At 37.8% G+C, this 20,799-nt stretch overlaps 2 protein-coding genes across 2 annotated transcripts in view; both read left to right on the top strand.

The window, feature by feature from the left end:
* retreg1 (reticulophagy regulator 1) overlaps window positions 1-11,670 on the top strand; it is a 30,223-nt gene extending 18,553 nt beyond the window's left edge. Inside the window, exons 4-9 of the mRNA XM_034208290.1 lie at window positions 6,321-6,438; window positions 6,939-7,023; window positions 7,247-7,369; window positions 7,839-7,909; window positions 8,800-8,923; window positions 9,612-11,670. Of these exons, the coding sequence (XP_034064181.1) occupies window positions 6,321-6,438; window positions 6,939-7,023; window positions 7,247-7,369; window positions 7,839-7,909; window positions 8,800-8,923; window positions 9,612-10,132 (1,042 nt within the window). The 3' untranslated portion in view covers window positions 10,133-11,670. The remainder of the gene's footprint in view (window positions 1-6,320; window positions 6,439-6,938; window positions 7,024-7,246; window positions 7,370-7,838; window positions 7,910-8,799; window positions 8,924-9,611) is intronic.
* Window positions 11,671-13,363: 1,693 nt separating this feature from the next.
* On the top strand, window positions 13,364-20,704 carry LOC117541142 (GTPase IMAP family member 4-like). Its single transcript, XM_034208268.1, has 4 exons — window positions 13,364-13,388; window positions 17,495-18,257; window positions 18,442-18,632; window positions 20,637-20,704. Exons 1-4 carry the CDS (start codon window positions 13,364-13,366, stop codon window positions 20,702-20,704), a joined length of 1,047 nt encoding a protein of 348 aa, XP_034064159.1.
* The last annotated feature ends 95 nt before the right edge of the window (window positions 20,705-20,799 follow it).

The raw sequence follows: 20,799 nt of genomic DNA, 5'->3' as shown, positions 1-20,799 counted from the left end.
AACGCGTTAGTTTGTAACGCGTTAGTCCCAACACTGGTTTCAGGGCATCTTAATATTTAAGAACCTATTAATGTGTCATACCATATAATAATCTCAGCTAACTGACGATACAAACCATTTTTACCAAAACAAAACACAAGTCTCATAAGAAGCATCTAAATGACCCCTGAGCGAAAAATGCTAACGCACTTATTACTTATCGTAGCTGCACATACAAGATATCCTATTAAAGCTGAGGTTCCACAGATTATATAAGCATAGTATCATCACTGAGCGATCCAAACTCGCGACAGGGAAAGCAAACACAGACATCACAACACGGACCTTTACGGAGCTTCTAGGGAGATCGTCTTACCGTGGCAGTCAATCTGATCAAAAGTCGTGTTCAATGGCATTAAAACGAGAAAAAACGCGGCTGAATCGGTTGATCCATAGGTTGATAATGTGTCTGTCGCTTTAAAAAAATGATTTATAATCCATATTTCCATTTTTATGTAAAAATCGGAGAGTAAAAGTTAGCTGCTAATGATAGCCACCAGAGTTATCGCAGCTTCCGGTTTTGGCTATGCGTCACTCTCACTCCTTATTTGGTAATGTGTGTGTTTATGTGGGAGTTCCCCTCGATTCCATTGGCTCTGACGGGTAGAAAGAGATGTCAACCATCAAAATCGACCAAGGGGGGCCAGAGATAGGTCAAATCCACCCAAATGACCCCAGAAGTGTTTTTTTTGTTGCTAAATCTGTCTAAAAAGGTCAAATTTCACTTGTTTTGCATCAATCTTGATACAGGGTACTTATTATATGTTGTAGTTTGGATTCCTAAAGCTTGTAGTCTACTAACCCATCATTCAAGGGTGGTTTTCACTATAAGTAACAATCATTTAATTTTTTTTACTGTGTTCACTCTGAATTTACTTTAAAATAAAAACATCTATATTGATTCTGACACTTCTACATCCAACTCACAGATGTAACCTTGCTTTGAGAAAATAGGTTTTTAATGTAATCCTTTTAGAAGGGAAGATATGGTGATTTGTTCTGGGAATGTCATTTTCGAGCCTGAGACCTGAAAAACAGGCTCGGGGCTTAACAGGTTTCTGCAACATGTTTCAACTTCATTACAACATTTCCCAAATGGTGTTGGGAAAATTGCCCCAGGTCCCGGAGACAACAGTTCAAGTCACTTATCCTATAGTACACATACATAAATATTTATATTGGATAACATAGGTTTTTGTTAAACATTGCTATGAATGCATTGTAGGAATGCCCACAAATATTTAAAGTATTTATGAATTACGTACGGTGTCATTGGGTGTCGTTTAAGGCGCATCCAAATAAAATGTATTATAATAATCAGAGATGCACACATCCTTTACTCAAGTAAAAGTAAAGAAGTATGGGCTTTGAAATGTACTTCAGTAAAAAGTACCCATAACTAGCAGCTGTTTTAAAGAGTACCTGACCTCCCTTTATATTAATAGAACAATAATGTCATTGTTAGCTAATGAATGTTTCCATGCTGAACAACGGCAACATGACAACGTTTACATTGGTCCCTCTTCTTTAGAGAAGACCAGGAAATGATGGATACACGGATCGTGTTCAAATCAATAGGCACGCAATGACTCTAAAGAATAATGATCACGCATCAAACACACATTCAGACTAAAGGAACCAGCTGTTTGGGAAATGAGAGAAGTAGAAAGTACAGGTATTTGAGTTCAACATGTAAGAAGTAGAAAGTACAGGTATTTCAGTTCAACATGTAAGAAGTAGAAAGTACAGGTATTTGGGTTCAACATGTAAGAAGTAGAAAGTACAGGTATTTGAGTTCAACATGTGAGAAGTAGAAAGTACAGGTATTTGGGTTCAACATGTAAGAAGTAGAAAGTACAGGTATTTTAGTTCAACATGTGAGAAGTAGAAAGTACAGGTATTTGTGTTCAACATGTAAGAAGTAGAAAGTACAGGTATTTGAGTTCAACATGTAAGAAGTAGAAAGTACAGGTATTTGTGTTCAACATGTAAGAAGTAGAAAGTACAGGTATTTGAGTTCAACATGTGAGAAGTAGAAAGTACAGGTATTTGGGTTCAACATGTAAGAAGTAGAAAGTACAGGTATTTGTGTTCAACATGTAAGAAGTAGAAAGTACAGGTATTTGTGTTCAACATGTAAGAAGTAGAAAGTACAGGTATTTGAGTTCAACATGTAAGAAGTAGAAAGTACAGGTATTTGTGTTCAACATGTAAGAAGTAGAAAGTACAGGTATTTGAGTTCAACATGTGAGAAGTAGAAAGTACAGGTATTTGTGTTCAACATGTAAGAAGTAGAAAGTACAGGTATTTGAGTTCAACATGTAAGAAGTAGAAAGTACAGGTATTTGTGTTCAACATGTAAGAAGTAGAAAGTACAGGTATTTGAGTTCAACATGTGAGAAGTAGAAAGTACAGGTATTTGAGTTCAACATGTAAGAAGTAGAAAGTACAGGTATTTGGGTTCAACATGTAAGAAGTAGAAAGTACAGGTATTTGTGTTCAACATGTAAGAAGTAGAAAGTACAGGTATTTGAGTTCAACATGTGAGAAGTAGAAAGTACAGGTATTTGGGTTCAACATGTAAGAAGTAGAAAGTACAGGTATTTGTGTTCAACATGTAAGAAGTAGAAAGTACAGGTATTTGAGTTCAACATGTGAGAAGTAGAAAGTACAGGTATTTGTGTTCAACATGTAAGAAGTAGAAAGTACAGGTATTTGAGTTCAACATGTAAGAAGTAGAAAGTACAGGTATTTGTGTTCAACATGTGAGAAGTAGAAAGTACAGGTATTTGAGTTCAACATGTAAGAAGTAGAAAGTACAGGTATTTGAGTTCAACATGTAAGAAGTAGAAAGTACAGATATTTGTGTTCAACATGTAAGAAGTAGAAAGTACAGGTATTTGAGTTCAACATGTGAGAAGTAGAAAGTACAGGTATTTGGGTTCAACATGTAAGAAGTAGAAAGTACAGGTATTTGTGTTCAACATGTAAGAAGTAGAAAGTACAGGTATTTGAGTTCAACATGTGAGAAGTAGAAAGTACAGGTATTTGGGTTCAACATGTAAGAAGTAGAAAGTACAGGTATTTGAGTTCAACATGTAAGAAGTAGAAAGTACAGGTATTTGTGTTCAACATGTAAGAAGTAGAAAGTACAGGTATTTGAGTTCAACATGTGAGAAGTAGAAAGTACAGGTATTTGGGTTCAACATGTAAGAAGTAGAAAGTACAGGTATTTGTGTTCAACATGTAAGAAGTAGAAAGTACAGGTATTAGTGTTCAACATGTAAGAAGTAGAAAGTACAGGTATTTGAGTTCAACATGTAAGAAGTAGAAAGTACAGGTATTTGTGTTCAACATGTAAGAAGTAGAAAGTACAGGTATTTGTGTTCAACATGTAAGAAGTAGAAAGTACAGGTATTTGTGTTCAACATGTAAGAAGTAGAAAGTACAGGTATTTGAGTTCAACATGTGAGAAGTAGAAAGTACAGGTATTTGAGTTCAACATGTGAGAAGTAGAAGTACAGGTATTTGGGTTCAACATGTGAGAAGTAGAAAGTACAGATATTTGGGTTCAACATGTGAGAAGTAGAAAGTACAGGTATTTGAGTTCAACATGTAATAAGTAGAAAGTTCAGGTATTTGTGTTCAACATGTAAGAAGTAAAAGTTAAAAGTCGTCGTAAGTAGCGGAGTAAATTACTTTTACCAAAAAAATGTACTTAAGTACAGTAACGAAGTATTTGTGCTCCACTACTTCCCACCTCTGATTATAATTCATATTTGTTATCAAGGTAGGATTTGCCAGCATTGTGCAATTACATAAAACATTTGAATACAGGGCAGACATGTTGTAAACATATAATGCTGTCTCCTTTACTGCTAATATATGGTGATAATACTCAATATTTTCCTCACATAATGTTCTCTATCTTATCTGAGGGTTCACTACAAGTAACATTAGCATTAATCAAGATTCAACCTACTAAATCATCCCATATGTCTATCTCAGAGCCTTTATATTAACAGTCCTGTGAAAATGTTAGGAATATTAAATCAACTATGAAATGATTAATCAAAACCTATTGGCTAGTTTAAGCTAGTGGAACAAAAGCTAATAAGAAGCAGGACTTTGGCTGCCTCATAACCTTATCTATTTATCGCACATGACCTACACATGAGCCACATGTGTGCCTTTTATAGCAGTTTAATGTGATGTGATAGGGCTGTTAATAGAGCTTTAACAGGAGATGCTTTTTGGAAAACCTCGAGGTGCAGGGGAAAGTTTCATACCACGCTAGGTGGCTCGGCAGTAACAGCATGGAAAGCACGTTCCTTTTCCAATCTGCCACCTGTCTATTTAGTCATCTCGCCAGTTTTATTGTCGGCTTCTTAATTTAGACGATGGCATTTGTATTGGACGGGCTTTTCCCTTGGACTAAACTCTATAAATGACCCTTGACGAATAACATTATAAGCCTGCAAATAAACCTATTCAATCCCTGCATCTGGAAAGTCAAGTGTTGATACTATTTTTAATAGTATATACCGTGTCAGAAATTACATGATGACCATGTACACATATCAACAAGCCAATCCTATGTAGCTGTAAAGAAAATGCAAAGGACACAAGTTTATCTGAGTGCTGTTCAAAGTTGTATAAAAAAAGAACGTTTTTTTTCCAGCATCTTTAGAGCAGATGATCTTATGGCACATTTCCACTGCAGGGCCTCGCTCGGCTTAGTACGGTATAGTTATGCCTTGGTAGGCCAGGCTCACTTTATGCTGTGTTTCCATTACAGTTTAGTAGCTGGGGCAGTAACTATAGTAACGCAGTGTAGGCGGAGCCGTGACGTCATCTTCAATGAGAACCACAAAACCAATCAGCCGTTAGCTCTTAGCACTCAGAGCTCACAGCTCCTCATATCTGTTCAGAAACTAGACAAAAGTTAAACAAGTACAAACCACAGACTGTCTGTGTCATGGCGAATACAGTCGCTGCTTTATTTATGCCTGATCGATCCGATCTCCATTCAGAAAACACGCATTTTAAAAGGTTTTTCGCCTGCTGTCTGTCTGCAGACTTGGCAAAGCATTAATTCATGGTTTTTACTAACCGGTATCAGTATGTTGTTACTTCGGCATCATTTTGAAACGTGTATTACAATTAAATCACGGTCAAATATGTTCATCTTGTTGTAGTTGTAGCCCCCTTGCCAGCGATTCTCTCTGACCAATCAGCAGTCGAGAGTATTTACATCACTAGTTTAGCATATTCAGCCCGGTTGTCGGCCCGGCAAGAACCTCGATTTTGGAGGGCCAGAAAAAAGGTGAAAAAGTAGCCCTGAGCCGGAACTAGCCCTAGTGGAAAAGCAAAAAAAAGCGGGCCGGGTTTGGCACGGCACACTTAAACCGTGCGAGGCCCTGCAGTGGAAAAGCGCTATTAGAGTCCTGGAAGAGGCTATAGAACATAGGGAGGCGTGTGGCGCAGTGGTTAGTGCGTTGGTGTTCGGATCAGGGGAGCACAGGTTCAAACCCCACTGCAGTCAGCATGTCGTTGTGTCCCTGAGACACTTCACCCCAAATTGCTCCTGTGGGGATTGCCCACAGTGTTGAGTATGTAAGTCGCTTTGGATAAAAGCGTCTAACAAGTAACATGTAATGTAACATGATAGGATAGGGGATATAGATAGGTGGTAGGAAGACAACATTTTCTTCCAAACATTATAACACTGACCAACTCTGTCAATGCACTTTTTACAAGCGTACAAGTTCTAGAAGTAGCATTGGGTTCAGCAGCAGATACATGGGTGTCATCAGCATAGCAGTAAACCAATTACATTATTCTTACACCACTACCTATCGACTAATTAGTTAATTAATGCATATGTTTGTAGGCCGACCAAGACGTTAGCATCACAAGGGGTCCTTCAACAAAAAGCAATGAGATTGCCCCCATTGGATTTTGGAATATTGCAGAAAAAAAGCTTTGTGGAACAACAATTGTTTACACAAACACAATTCTAACATTAGTCTATAAACAAACTACATCACGGTCAAACGTATGTGCATCATCACCGCTATGCAAATGGTGACTCGTGTCAGCGTGATGAGGTTTAGTAATTAATTTAGTCGCTTAGTCGTAGAACAAAACGTGAAAATCTCATCCAGACACTCTCAATGCCCAACTATCCAACTGTCTTCCTCCTGATGCTTTAAGTGGCACTGCCAAGGTGAGTTTTATGAAAGATCACTAACATTGCTTCTGTTGGTGTTATCTTATAGCTGGGAGATAATTGACTCAGGTCAGGACGGCCGGTCTGGGACTGGACCTCAGCTCAGCACCTCCCTCAAACTCTTCCTCCAGGAGACATCTGCTTTCAAACAGCAAAACCCTGGCAAGGTAAGGTAGTGTTTCAGACTAAGGCAGAGTCTGAAAGACCCCAGACTAAACTCTATTCTGAGATACCAAAGTAGAGCAGAGAGCCATGTCGTTGTCATACTTTATGAGTTTTGTCAGGCGGTAAGACTGCAAACGGTAATGGGAAGAGTCAAATGATGTAACACTTTATCACAACAACAACAAATCAGAAAATCGGTTTTAATTTTTTTATTTCATCAAATGACTGTTTTGCTATATTCTAAAATTCTTCAAATACTTTTTTATAACAATTGATCACCTGTAAGAGCTTATCAGATAATGAACTAACTGATTATACTAAATTATTTGTGTAAGCTTCGAAACAAACAATATCTTTCATATATAAGGAATCTAAATTCATGGTGTTTCCAAAATGTTTGACCTTTCCAAAGAATGTCACTGATACTGTATACTAACTTACTGACGGTAGATACATGTGCTTTGGTGTCATTGTCGTTGTGTTTGCTTCCAATCTCTTCTAGTTTTGCCTGCTGGTTTGCAGTTTGTGCACCTTCGTCGCTGCCGTAGGACGCTACATTCCAGGAATTGTTATTTCTTATATTCTAGGTGAGTACACTTCAGTTTTGCACGTGATTAGACCATTTCTATAATGCTAGAAATGTAAATGAGTTATTTGGCCACCCTCTGAACTTATTAGTAAGGTATCATCAAAAGCATCAAAAATGGTTTGCAACATCTGCAGATAAAGTTACAGTTACTTATTGTTTGTTTTTATTTTCTCTGACAACAATTTCTTCTTTTGCCTTGTTTGTTTTACCTTTCCCTGCAGTGTTGGGCATTTTCCTGTGGCCTCTGATTTCATCTCATGAGATTGGTTTGTGGCTAAAGCCAGTTCTGCAGAAGCTGGACTTTGGCCTCGGAGAGTTTATTCAGAAAATCAAAGAAAATCATGGTAATTATACATTTTTACAAAGTATGTCAATGTGTTTCGTCGAGAGAGTTTTTTTCCAAACCCACTGAAAATGTTAAACACTTGGCTTTTATAAAACAACAATGACACAGCAGATGGAAACCCCTTTTATTTACTGGATGGATTCGCAATATTAGCAATACACATATTGTGGAACCTACTGCTGCAGGTCTCCCTTGAAAAAGAGATCATTGATCTCAATGGGATTTTACCTGGATAAATAAAGGTTTTGAATTGAATTGAATTTAAATCTAATTGTTTTTATAATGCATGTAAAGTCACTTTATTGGCTCATGAGGATATACCAAAATCAAATCCTAAATACCTACACATATACATTAATGTACAGCTTATCCTTTACTTTTATATTCGATAGTAAAGCAGATATCTTAATAAATGGTGTCCAGGAATCTTAAATAAATTATTTGAATTATTGTTTTCTTACTTTCAGAGAAGAGAATCATTCAGGCTCAGACTGAGAAAGAGGGCATCGAGTCGGACCTCTCCTCCATGTTTCCCAAGGTTGGCTTATTATATTTTCTCAATCGAATGATGCCTCTGTTGACTGACAGGATCCAGTTAAAGTTCATTAAAACCCAGTACACATGATCTGCATCAGCATCAAGGCCTGTGCCAAAGTGACTGCCAAAATATCATCAGGCTACAGATTACATTCACTGAGTAAAGTCCATCAGAAGTCTCAACTAAAGAACCTTTCTATCAACATTTACTGAAAACATTGGATGTAATGCAGAGGGATGAGTCGCCACGCTAGCAGGACTTTGGTTGGGAATAGAAACATGGATTAAAGTCAGGTTTCTGTTACAAAAAAAAAGACTGGATTTGAATTTGACTGCTGTAATTCGGACTTAAGTGAGACTCAAGTTGACTTTCGGGAGTTTTCAGCATAATTGTGGAGATAGAGTTTGACCATAACTGAACAAACTAATTCTGGACACTATCCTGTATGTAGGCCCAATGTGTTAAACCCTTTATATACAGTCTATGGTCAAACCCAGAGTTGACAAAATGCTTCTTTACATAATTAACAAAGTTAAACCAAAGCTCTACTTCTTGGTTAAGTTCCATGACATGACCACTTCCTGTGCATTCTTTCTGTATCCTGTTGTTGTTGTAGCAATTATATATATAATATAGCAGACTGCTTTATATTTTGTTCCTCTTTCCCATCAGTAATGTTGCAACAAGATTAGATATAAAAGTGATAATTCCCTCTAGTTAGTGTCATAATTTAGGCCTCTTTCTATTCGTAATTAGTTCCTTATTCATGAGCACATTAACACAGTGATGTTTTTCTTTACACACCAGAAAATACTTTTTTTGTCAATAACTCCACACATAACCCTAACCCTCTCAGGTGTGAGTTTGATGATTTGAGTGTTTCCCTGCAGCTCGACTCCACAGTGTGTAAGGAAATGTCCGTATCGGACACAGAGGTGTCGGATATGACGTGGACGGACAACGGTACTTTCAACCTGTCAGAAGGACACACACCACAGACTGAGAACTCAGAGGGTACGTCACCTCTATACCCTATGTCCTATAGATGGATATGGTTAAGATTAAAAACAGAAACACAGAGGCACATCTGATTAAACAGCTGCAACAGAACTGAACCAATGTTGTCGTTTGATGGGTACTTAAACAGTAGATGTTGAGTTATCTTAATGATTCTTTCATAGGTATTTTTTTGTCAATCAAAAAGATCTATCGTACTTCCTATAAACATACTGTATATAAAATATATGAATACTACACTGACACATTCCAGTCTCTTGTTACTGTTGTTGTCCTTGTTACCATATGCATTTTCTGTAAAGAATAATGAGCTTACTGATCAAATATTAGATAGTGATCAAAGTAAAGGGACTTAGCTAATATGAAATGTCTCCTAGCCTAATGTGAATATATTGGCAAATGGTCGTCAAATTCTTCTTACTACGGAATAAGTTTTGACAAAAGGTAAAACAAATATTTAATTTTGCGATTAAAGTCAGAATTCTCTGAAAAAAGTCAGAATTATTAGATTTATGTCTGAATTCTGAAAAAAATCTCAATTAGGAGATTATAGTCTGAATTCTGAAGAACATTAGATTTAGAAGAGATCAATCAGATCTCAATACATTTTTCCACATGTGGCCCTAATCACCTTTCTTGTTTTACCATTATTTTTCAAACAATCATTTACTTTTTCACCTCACAGACCTCGACAGAGAAGAAGCGTTCACTATAGGCCTCCCAGAATTCCCCTCACTTGACAACGGCGCAACGACCAATGGCGACGACGATGACGATGACCTCAGCCTCGGCCTCCCCTCGCCTCCACCTCAGCTGCCGAACAAATCCAAGCAAACACCCTTTCCTCACAAAGACCAACCCACCGACAACGCCCTTGAAATAGTAAACCAGATGGCGAGCGACTTCATCACCGCCGCCGTCACAGCCGCCATGCAGGAGAGGATAGAAGCAGCGGTCGGCTTCACGGCGCTGAGCTCAGCCTCGGAGCGGTCCAGACTCCCAGAATGCATCGGGCCGCTGGAGCTGGACGAGGAGTCGGACAGCGACGTGGAGGACTTTGAGCTGCTGGACCAATCAGAGCTGGAGCAACTGGAAGGGGAGCTTGGGCTGGGAGATGAGAAGGTCAAAGCCAAAGAGGAGGAGAAGGCCCAGAGTGATCAGCCAGGTTCTACTGGATTCTTCTCCAAACTCCTGAGACGCCACTGATTGATGAAAATATGATGAACAGGGGAGGAGAACAGGTTACAGAGGACATGTGGCGGGGAGGCGGGGGTGGTGTGGTCACTGAGGACTGTTAGGGGTTGTGAGAATGTTTCCAAGTTTAATTTTCCTATAGAGCTAACATCAACATTTCAAAGCGGTTTAGTTTGTAAAAAATGGAGGTAACTTTAAACAGATTAATTTTAGTTTAGTGCCGAGATCAGACTACACAATATCAGCTAGAAAAAGACCCAATCCGACAGATGTGGGGACGATAATGGGTGTTTGACATCACCTACAAAGTGTGCGATCAAGTGTGAGCAGAAGGAAACACTTAAAAAACACAATCAAACTGGGGTGCTGTTGACTGTGCAATCTGCACACGTGCAACTGCATAGTTATCTATTTATTTATTTATCTTTTTAAACATTATTTTGGTGTCTTATTATATACCCCTAGAGTTTTTGTCCGATTTTCCCAGGAGCCAGCTCAGAGCGAATTTGATCAGCCTACTGGTTCATAATGCTAATAGTTCATGACCATTAGTAAATACAAAGATATAGTGTAGTCTGATCCCGGCATAGAAGTTAGTGGAGGTTTAATGAACTACTTTTGGATTTTTATCAAAGATTGTTGGTGGTTTAAGGTTAGGTTCCTACTTTCTGCCTCTAGTTAAGTCAGCTGATCAAACTACACTACCCAGAATTCCATAGACATACAATCAATCAATATCAAAACACCTTTAATGCTCAAGTTGAGGAGGATTAAAAACCAGGAAACATTTTATTGTGAAACTTTTTTTATTTTATATGTACGGTTTTTTCTTCATTTAAGAAAACTAGTCAAGCAACTTTTATTTTGTAAAATCCTACAGCAGGTATCAAAAGTCTTGGCTCACCAATGAAAAGTTCTCACATCATAGGATGATCCAAAATTAGACACATAAATGTAGTTTTAGTTCACTGAAAGTAAAATGTTTTGAGATGGATTATTTGTATTTGCACCTTAAGTATTATTTAATGATGCACCTACTGTACGTAGGGCACCTTGCTGTATTGAGCATCAAAAGACGAAAAACTGTTTCTTTAACATGCCTTGTACATTTAAATACATTGATTTCATAATGAAGACACACAGCAATGTATAATGTATCCTCTTGAATTATTCATGTAATGCCTTGTATTAGCATAATATGACTATAGACATGTTTGTTTCTCAGTGCCTAAGAGGACTTTGTAGTGGCTGCAGTTCATTTATAGCTCACATGTGATAGCTGTATACGAAAAAGAGATGTGCAACACTCTGAATAAGAGTTCAGGCAGGTTCACGCTTCATTATCTCAAATATCTTTTAAAATATTTGATAAACTGATCAAAATACTAGTGTTTTTAATTTATATTGTATCACAGTGGCTTTGATGCATTTAACTAAAAGTTCAAACATAGTTAAACTTTGTTCAAAAACATGTCAGAACCAAAATGCATTAACAAAATGTACTTTTATGTAATTAAACTCAAGAATGTCAATAAAATGTTGTAACTCAATCTGTGGCTTCATTTATTTAAAATCAGTGTGTGTGTGTGTACCTGTATTATGGATGTTTTGGGACCCATGAGTATGCAGTCACTTGCGGGGACTGGCCTTTTTTTGGGGGGCATAATTTTAATCTTTACAATGCAAATCATTGGCAGCATTACAATGCTATTTCTACTCATACTACTAGCACACAATAAAAAAAAAACTAAATATAACACCCAGGTGGGGTCTTATGTCACCTAATGGGCTAATTTTTGGTACTTCATTTAATGGTATTGTAATATTTCTTGAAAAAAATGATGAATGTAGACCTTAGAATATTAGTTTCCGTTTCTTCTTCAACCACTGTTTACCAGCCACATGGGGGTGCTGTATTTCAAGGTTTTAAATGAAAGTTGATCTTTCTCTGTTTCACAGCACCTGGCCTAAATTAGCTCACACATTTCAACTCACATATGACATCTCAGTCATCAGTGATCCTTTTCAAAATATTCATACCTTTGTCATTTGATAAACTGCTGCAGTTTTGAACACTAAACCAGCAGAATGAGTGAAAAATATACAACATTGTTCTCTCAATACTTCATCTGCTCCCTGGTCAGCATGGAGATTATCCCTCCATCTCCCCACCATTCGTCCGCCTGTATCCACAATCTCGTTATTCCGGTCATGAGGAAGAGATACTTTATTAATCCCCAAGGGGAAATTACTTATTTCATTCTGGTGTTATTTGTACGTTATACAAACATAGTTGATATGATCACATACATAAACAGGATCACATGCAGTAGTGGAGAGGTGGCAGAGGGAAGAGTTTTTTTTTTGGGAGGGGGGAGCAGGGTTTACTGAGGGCAGTTATCTAAAAGTGAAAGGAAAATACATTCGGGACATTAAGAGTGTCAATCATTTCAGTCCCAGAATAAGAGGTTGAATAAAATCCTATCACACATGAACGTGAAAGCCTAGAGGGGAAAGAAAAGGAAGTAAATAAATTAACATGATCAGTTGAATCACTATTAAGTTGTATCCTGAATCAGCCTGTCAATGTTTCTTTTGAAAACACTTTGACAAAGTTCAGGCTGCTGTAACAGTGTGGATCAGTCCCACATAACAGCTGCTGAAGGAGCTGGAGTCAAACTCTAAATCGTCAATAAAAGTAGCATCTAAAATTGCATTCATCTGGACTGTGTGTCAGTGTCTGAAAATAAATCCCATTTGTGCATTGACATTTCTGATATCAAATACAATGATGAGGTGCTCAGGATTGTGATGGAGGGGAAGACTGAAGCTGGGAAGAGCTCCACTTGAAACACCATTGTGGGAACGGGGGAAGTTTGTGTGAGTGTGTGTGAATGTTAGTCTCCCTGAGCACCTTGCATGGCAGCCTCTGGCTCTGTGTGAATGTGTGTGAATGTTGATATGTAAAGAGCATTGAGGGTTTATATCTAAAATATATCATCTGTTCAATAAAAACAAATCTGAACACATGAGGCTGTATTTCCCCTTGTTCTGTTTATTAAGAGAAGGATGTTATACTTTTAATCTAATACTCATCCCACTGTAGCTGAACTTCAGACTGTGATGTCAGCAGTGTGTGAGTGTGGTTTGCTGCATGCAGTCTGTATTTAAGGAGGTGTTGCTGCAGACTAACTTCACTTCCTCAGCTCAGCAGCAGACCAGCTCCTCCCTCCAGAACCAACTATGGCCAGCAAATTTGCCCAAAATGGTAAGTGAATAAACTTTATTGTTAATGATGATTTCAATGTATCTAAATACATATTTAAAGATTGGATATGTAGCTTGTCATATTTCCTAATAATGAACTTATCAAAGCAGTATTTGTAATCTGAACAATTACAAATACTACTGTTCCGGGACTTTAACAGTATTTTTATAGGTTGTTTTTTTTGTCAAAATGGAAACAGAATTAACATTGATTTATTTTATTTATAGTGTAGAGGGCTACTAGCACACATAACATTCCTGCAATGGTGGTAACTAAGTAGATTTACTCAAGTACTGTACATATTTTGAGGTAATTAAGTGTTTATTTAGCTTCTTTGTAATTCTGCTCCACTACAGTCCAGAGCTAAATGGGTCCACTACATTACATGTCACTTGTTAGACGCTTTTATCCAAAGCGACTTACATACTCAATACTGTGGGCAATCCCCACAGGAGCACTTTGGAGTGAAGTGTCTCAGGGACACAATGACATGCTGACTGCATTGGGGTTTGAACCTGAGCCACTGATCCGAACACCAACACACAACCCACTTCACCACACACCTCCTCACTACATAATACCTTTAGTTCCTCGTATTTACGCGAAAATAGAGAGAGAGAGAGAGAGAGAGAGAGAGAGGAGAGGAGGAGAGAGAGAGAGAGAGAGAGAGAGAGAGAGAGAGAGAGAGAGAGAGAGAGAGAGAGAGAGAGAGAGAGAGAGAGGGGAGAGAGAGATCTCCCCACCGACCACATTAGATGTGAAGTGAGATAAATGGCCGGTTCTGACCAAGTTGCTGCCCTAGGCAAGATTTTAGCTGGCTATCCTGAAAATCATACAGTAGAAAAGTTCAATAGAGTATCCGAGGAATACACAATTGAATATATAAAGAATATATGAAAAATCTCTACAAAAGACCACAACACTACAAAAACAGAAACATATTAACATTATTTACATAAAGAACAGCCTGTCCTCCTAAGAAAAACGACCAAATAGGTTGATTGTTCAGCAGCTAAATACGACCCATAGTCACGTTTTAAAGTGTAGCACCTCTAGTGGTTATGTAAGATACAACATGCTCCCGTTGATTGCAAATGCTCCGGAGGGTCATTTATTCACAAATAACCCTCTCTGGAAAATCCTAAATTGTGGAATGGTTTGGCCATTGATTAGATTTCTAGCGAAAAGTGTATATTGTACTTTTAGAATCTACGTCCAGTGGATGTGTAGGATCTATAGTTTGATAGATATTACGAAGATGATTTGAGGTCTCGCCAGGAGAACGTGTACTACTTCTTTACGCAGCGTCCATGTAAAGTTGGCGTCAACTCTCACGGGGTGAAAACAGTATTTCCGGTCTCGAAGTTTTCATAATAAAACCGAAAGTATATAATAATATTCCCCTCACTGTCAAATGATTACATAGTGATATCTGCATTACTCATCCACTAAAAAACATCAGTTTATCCTTGTTAATTACACAATATTGATTTGTTTAAATTGTGCATAATGCTTTTGTGTTTTTAATCTTCGATTCGGAGAAACAAATAGTTTTTTTGGAGTTTAGACACTACAGAGTTTCCTCAGCTATCGTTTGGGACTACAACTTCCGCTTTCCTTTACAAACCCCGTGATTAGTCATCAAGCTCTGGGTTTGGATGTTGGAGTGGCAGTGCGACAAGGTTACGCCGAGCGTCAAACAGCTCTTTGAAATGGAATGGAACCACAGCAGACTATCCAAAACTGGACTCGAACGGGACCAGCCCAGCTCCCCCCTCCCCCCAAGAACTACACATGCTGGCTATTGTGTTTCGCAACTTGTTCTATGGCACGTCTCTACTGGGAATTGTAGTTTTAAAAGACATTTTCGTATTTCCCATTATTAGAAGTTGCCAGTATTAAACTGTGCACACCCCTGGAGGTTTAGGGGATAAGAAACACATTGGTGTTATCAAATGTAAAACATATAATTACGTTGAGTACTTTGTCAGACTTAATATGTATCTGTTGATACTCCCAATGTTTTGTTCTTATTCAAAAGAAGACCTTAACTTAAAGTATTCTTTAATGTTTTAAATAAAGCCTTATTAGTTTGTTTGTTTTGCAAATCCTCCTATTAATATCTTTGGATGTTGTCCACTAGCTGTTTTATTGTAGAGTTCACTACATTATCTTCTTGATATTTTGTATTCTATATTTCTATCATTGACCTTCTACTTTCCCCTATTTTGTATGTAGGTTACTCTTAATATTTAAATGTTTTCATCAAATATAACATATTCAACATCAACATTCAATAACGTGCTTCAACCACTAGGGTTAAAAAAACAGTGGTCTAGTTAATAAAACATAATAATATCAAACAAAATATTACTATTAACTTTGTTGTGAAATTAAAACAGAACGGTAAAGAAAAATACAGTTTCAGTCTCTCGATTTGAAGCCATTGTACCATGAACCTGTATAGACCTGTAACAGTCGACTGCATGATGAGTTGGAAAGGTATTTTCTGAAGATGTTACAAATAACACACAGCAGACAATGCCATAATAACTTTGTATTATTAGTGTAGGACACTTATATATGTATAACATCTGAAGAGGTGTAGTTTTATTCATGTTTTCACATAATTGTACAGGATATTGCTATAATATTTTACATAATATTATAGCTGATAATATATATATATATAAATATATATATATATATGTGTGTATTATATATCATATATGATATATATATATAATGTAATATATCAGATATTAATGTGTATACACATTACTATCTGATTCTTAAAACATCACAGACAGAAAGGTATATCCATCATTTAATGGTAAGCTATTGAAATTGTGATTCCATAGAACTATTAACGAAGCACTTTTATACTAATAAAGGACTGGCTTACCTAAAGCCAGTTGAGTAGCACTTGAAATGTTTGGCTCTATGAAACCTGATGTACTTATATGATTCTGTTTTCTTCAAGGTTGTGTCTTCCTGGTCGAATGTACTTATTGTAAGTCGCTTTGGATAAAAGCGTCAGCTAAATGCAATGTAATGTAATGTGTCTCCCATCACCCAAAACCCCTGACTATTCTCTCAGCTCAGTATTTACATTCTTATATTCAAAGAAAATCAGTATTATCTTTAAAAACTACAATTCCCTTTCTATCAGCTGTGTACCTTTATGGTGTAAATATAGCCTATTTACCAATTGGATCAAATATAAAAGTCATCCGAATTAGTGTTGATACTGCAAGGAGACGTATTGTGTGAAGAGAAATTGAATATATTGTTTAATTGCTGATATATTTATGATCCACGTCACGTATTCAGTTTCGGCGACAGTTCTTTCAGTGTGTCCAAAGGTCTTCTCATCAGGGCTCTATAAATAAACCATAGCCAATAACAAATACAAGTAACATATTTTATTTTTGTTGTTCATTTATATCTTATTTGACCTAGTTAACATTTATTTATGCATTTGTTTTAAATCTCTCCAGCTTTAAATTATATTTTTGGTTGACTGTCCTATAATATACATTTGAATGATTTCAAACCTGTTTTATGTATCCTAATAATTATAAAAGTGTGCTTTTGAAATATTTGTTTACATAAATTGTGATCAAAACATTTGAGACCCACTGAAATAACTTAGACTAAAGTGAACTATCTAAACACTCAGAGTCCTTTACCTCACAGAGATTCTCAGTCCGACAGGAGAGGACTACTTGTTGTAGAAACATCTTCTTGTATCCATTAGCGCAGAGAGCACCACATGCTAACAACAACTCTCCCCGGTACCGGTGCTCTCTCTCTCTCTCGCTCGCTCAGACGCTCACGCACTTTCGCTGTGAGCTGCGGGCGTGTTGATTTGGGCATTATAACTGAAAGGCTTGTCTTAGGCTCGTCTGCCGGTTGTGTTAAAAATGTGTCAATTTTATTGATTTTACAAGCAAACACTGTTTGTTTACAATGTCTTCCCAATCGTCACACATATTATTTAAACCATCTTGAGCCCATCCCCCTCACTGTCAACATTGTTCATGTGGTAGTTGAACCATTTTATAAATACCTCGATTGCTAAATATTTCTTCTTTTTTTTTCAGCCCACCGATCAGAATCGAACATATACAATAACGAGGTACTCCGGATTGTGATGGTGGGGAAGACCGGAGCTGGGAAGAGTGCCACAGGAAACACCATTCTGGGAAAAGAGTCCTTTAAATCAGATTTCTCTTTTAAATCTTTGACTGTAAATTGTTCTAATGCCTTTGGTGAAGTTGATGGACAAAGAGTTAAGGTTATTGACACTCCTGGGTTGTTTGACACCAAGGTTGATGAAAAGAAAACCAGAAAATATGTTGGTAAGAGCGTTTCTTATGCTTCTCCTGGACCCCATGTCTTCCTGGTCATCATCAAACTGGTCAGATTCACAGATGAAGAAAAGCAGACAGTGCAGAAGATTCAAGAAATCTTTGGAAAAGATGCAGACAGATACAGCATGATTCTCTTTACCCACGGTGATGTGCTCAAAGGGAAACCTATCGAAGAGTTCTTGGAGAAAAGCGAAGAGCTGCGGGAACTGGTGGTCAGATGTAAAGGGCAGTACCACATCTTCAATAATGAGGGGGAGGATCGTTCTCAAGTCAGAGAGCTGCTCGACAAGATCAGAAATATAGCAGGGAAGAACGGAGGAAGCCATTACACCACTGAAATGTTCCAGAAGGCAGAGAGGGCCATAGAAGAGGAGAAACAGAGAATCCTTAAAGAGAGAGAAGAGGAAATACGCAAACAGGAAGAGGAAATGGAAAAGAGATTAGCTAAAAAGCATGAGGAACAATTTAAGAAAATCAAAGAGGATGGTGAGAGGTTAGCAAGGCAGATAGAAGCTCATGAAAGAGAAATGGAGGAGGAGAGGAGGAGAATAAGCGAAGAGGAGGAAAGCCTAAAAGCAGCTAGCAAAATAGAAATGAAGGAGGAGAATGAGAGAAGTGGAGGAAAGGCTGAGAGAAGCTCGCTCAAGAAAAATAGAGGAGGATAGGAGGAGAATAAGGGAAGAGGAGGAAAGGCTAAAAGCAGCTAGCAAAAGAGAAATGGAGGAGGAAAGGAGGCAAATAAGAGAAGAGGAGGAAAGGAAGGCCAGGAAAGGTGCTGAGGACAGCCCTTCAACACTTGGCAAAATGTGGTCCGCTGTGGAAAAAGGTGTGACTTCTGTGGTAGAAGGTGTGACCGCTGTGGCACAAGGTGTGATGTCTTTGGCTTTTTGGCGTCCATGATACAGTCTGACCCTCTGGAATACCTCCTTGTTAATCTTCACAGCCCCCTTTTTGATTTTGTTGTTTGATGTGATTTATAGTAATATCAGTTATTTCAGTGGTGAGTTACAATTACATACTAATAAGGTGACAGATTGTGAAGAACCAAGGTGTTAACATTCTAAACTATAGTAATGTACTGTACACTAATTTGTTCTTTGATTGCTTTTGCTTTTACAAGAAAGAAGAACAATATACATCATGAATTAATGCTTTTAAAATGTTATACGAATACGTTTTCTTTGGCTTTCCACAATAACTGAAGGTGTAATGTCAATGTTGGCTTTTGTAAAAATGAAAGGTTAAAATCTACATACAGTATGTAATACATTTTGTAATTCAATATGAAAAGGTTGGAACTCAAATGAATGTGTTAAGAGAAACATCTAGTGATCAATTAACGAAACGTTATGTAATTGTGACGGAGCGGATCACATGAGTGACTCACTCCGCCACTGACAGCCGACACACACACACACACAACACACCAAACATTTCGGAGAAAAGACGGAGCTGCATCACTTCCGTGTTTTAAATTCCTGCTATGAACCATGCAATTATTTATTATTTATTTTGTGTTTATTAATTATGGGGAATGACTGTTAAGAGGTAGTTAACCTGTGTATGTTTGGTGCAGATAGTTTCCTCATGTTTGAGGAAATTACATTTATGTTGAAATGTGGTTTGGAGTTTAATTGTTGTCACCTGTTGACGGTAAGCCTGGTGGGAGGGGCTATGGGTTAATAAGGGACGGGTTTGGCCCTGGAAGGGGACTCGGGGAATGTTGCAGAGAAGGCAACAGCTGGGACGTGTTCGAGAGATCGTTGCAGAGAAGGCAACAGCTGAACACGTTTACTCTCCGGGAATTATGGACGGTCTGATTTGGACGTTTTGTGCTGGTTCGCTATTTTTTTGTTGTTGCTGAAAATAAAGTTTTGGAGCTTACCCAACCGACTAGGCCAGTGTTTTCGGACGGACAATTTGAACCCCGTCACAGTAATCAAACTCAAGAATGTCAATAAAATGTTGTAACTCAATCTGTGGCTTCATTTATTTAAAATCAGTTGATATACCTGTATTAGGTATTTTGTGGGGCCCATGAGTATACAGTCACTTGCAGGGACTTGCCTTTTGTTCGGCGGCAACATTTAAATCTTTACAATATAAATCCTTGGCAGCATTACAATGATACTTTTACTACTAGCACACAATAACAAAAAAACAAAACATAATATTACACTCACAAAGGACCATTATGTCACATAATGGGCGTTTTTGGTACTGCTAGTACATTTAGCTGATAATGCTATTATTTTATTTTTATAATAAAAATGATAAATGTAGGTCTTACAGTATTATTTGCCCTTTCTTCTTGAACCACTGTTTACCAGCCACACGAGGGTGCTGTATCTCAAGATTTTAAATCAAAGTTGACCTTTCTCTGTTTCACAATATCTGAGCTAAACATTTATACAGTACCTTTAGCATTTAATAACTGCTGCAGTTTATGTCAATAATGGTGGACCCCAACGTTGCTGTATTTAAAGCTAGACCAATAGAATGATACAAAATTGGTACGACTGGTTTGTGATTTCAATGCTCTCCCTGGTCAGCGTAGAGATATAATCCCTCCACATGGTCTTGGCCTTCTCCCCTCGCTGTATGTGACTGAAACACCTCTCTAGGAAAGTGGTCACTTGGCATCTTTACCAGTTGCCAAAACCAACTAAACTTGCTCCTTTCTACATAAAGGAACAGCGGCTCTGAGTCCCTTCCGGATGACTGAATTTACATTATCACTAAGGGAGATGCCAGCCACCCTCCGGGGGAAACCAATTTTGTTAGCTTATATCCGCAATCTCATTATTTCGGTCATGAAGAAGACATACTTTATTAATCCCCAAGTAGAAATTACTTGTTATGTCTCTCACAGGCTCCGCCCTCTACTGGACTCTATGGGTGCTTCCCTTTGATCATATCATGCAAGCATTCATCCACTGAGACTTATAACCGTAGCCGGCCCAGATGCAGGCCTACCTGAATGCGTGCACCCTCTCGTATAAAAGGCCGCCTCACCCACCATTATCCTTTTCTCT

This window comes from Gymnodraco acuticeps, unplaced genomic scaffold (assembly GCF_902827175.1).
Source record: "Gymnodraco acuticeps unplaced genomic scaffold, fGymAcu1.1, whole genome shotgun sequence".
NCBI classification, from domain to species: Eukaryota; Metazoa; Chordata; class Actinopteri; order Perciformes; family Bathydraconidae; genus Gymnodraco; species Gymnodraco acuticeps.
Note: the sequence above shows the minus strand (reverse complement) of the source record. Positions and strands in the feature narration are given on the sequence as shown.

Bases quoted from the DNA above. Each gene is read 5' to 3' on its own strand.
- LOC117541142 (XM_034208268.1), top strand. From the start codon at position 13,364: ATGGCCAGCAAATTTGCCCAAAATG. The intron at 13,389-17,494 runs GTAAGTGAATAA...TTTTTTTTTCAG, and splicing joins CAGCAAATTTGCCCAAAATG to CCCACCGATCAGAATCGAAC. The intron at 18,633-20,636 runs GTGTGATGTCTT...TGTCTCTCACAG, and splicing joins TGTGACCGCTGTGGCACAAG to GCTCCGCCCTCTACTGGACT.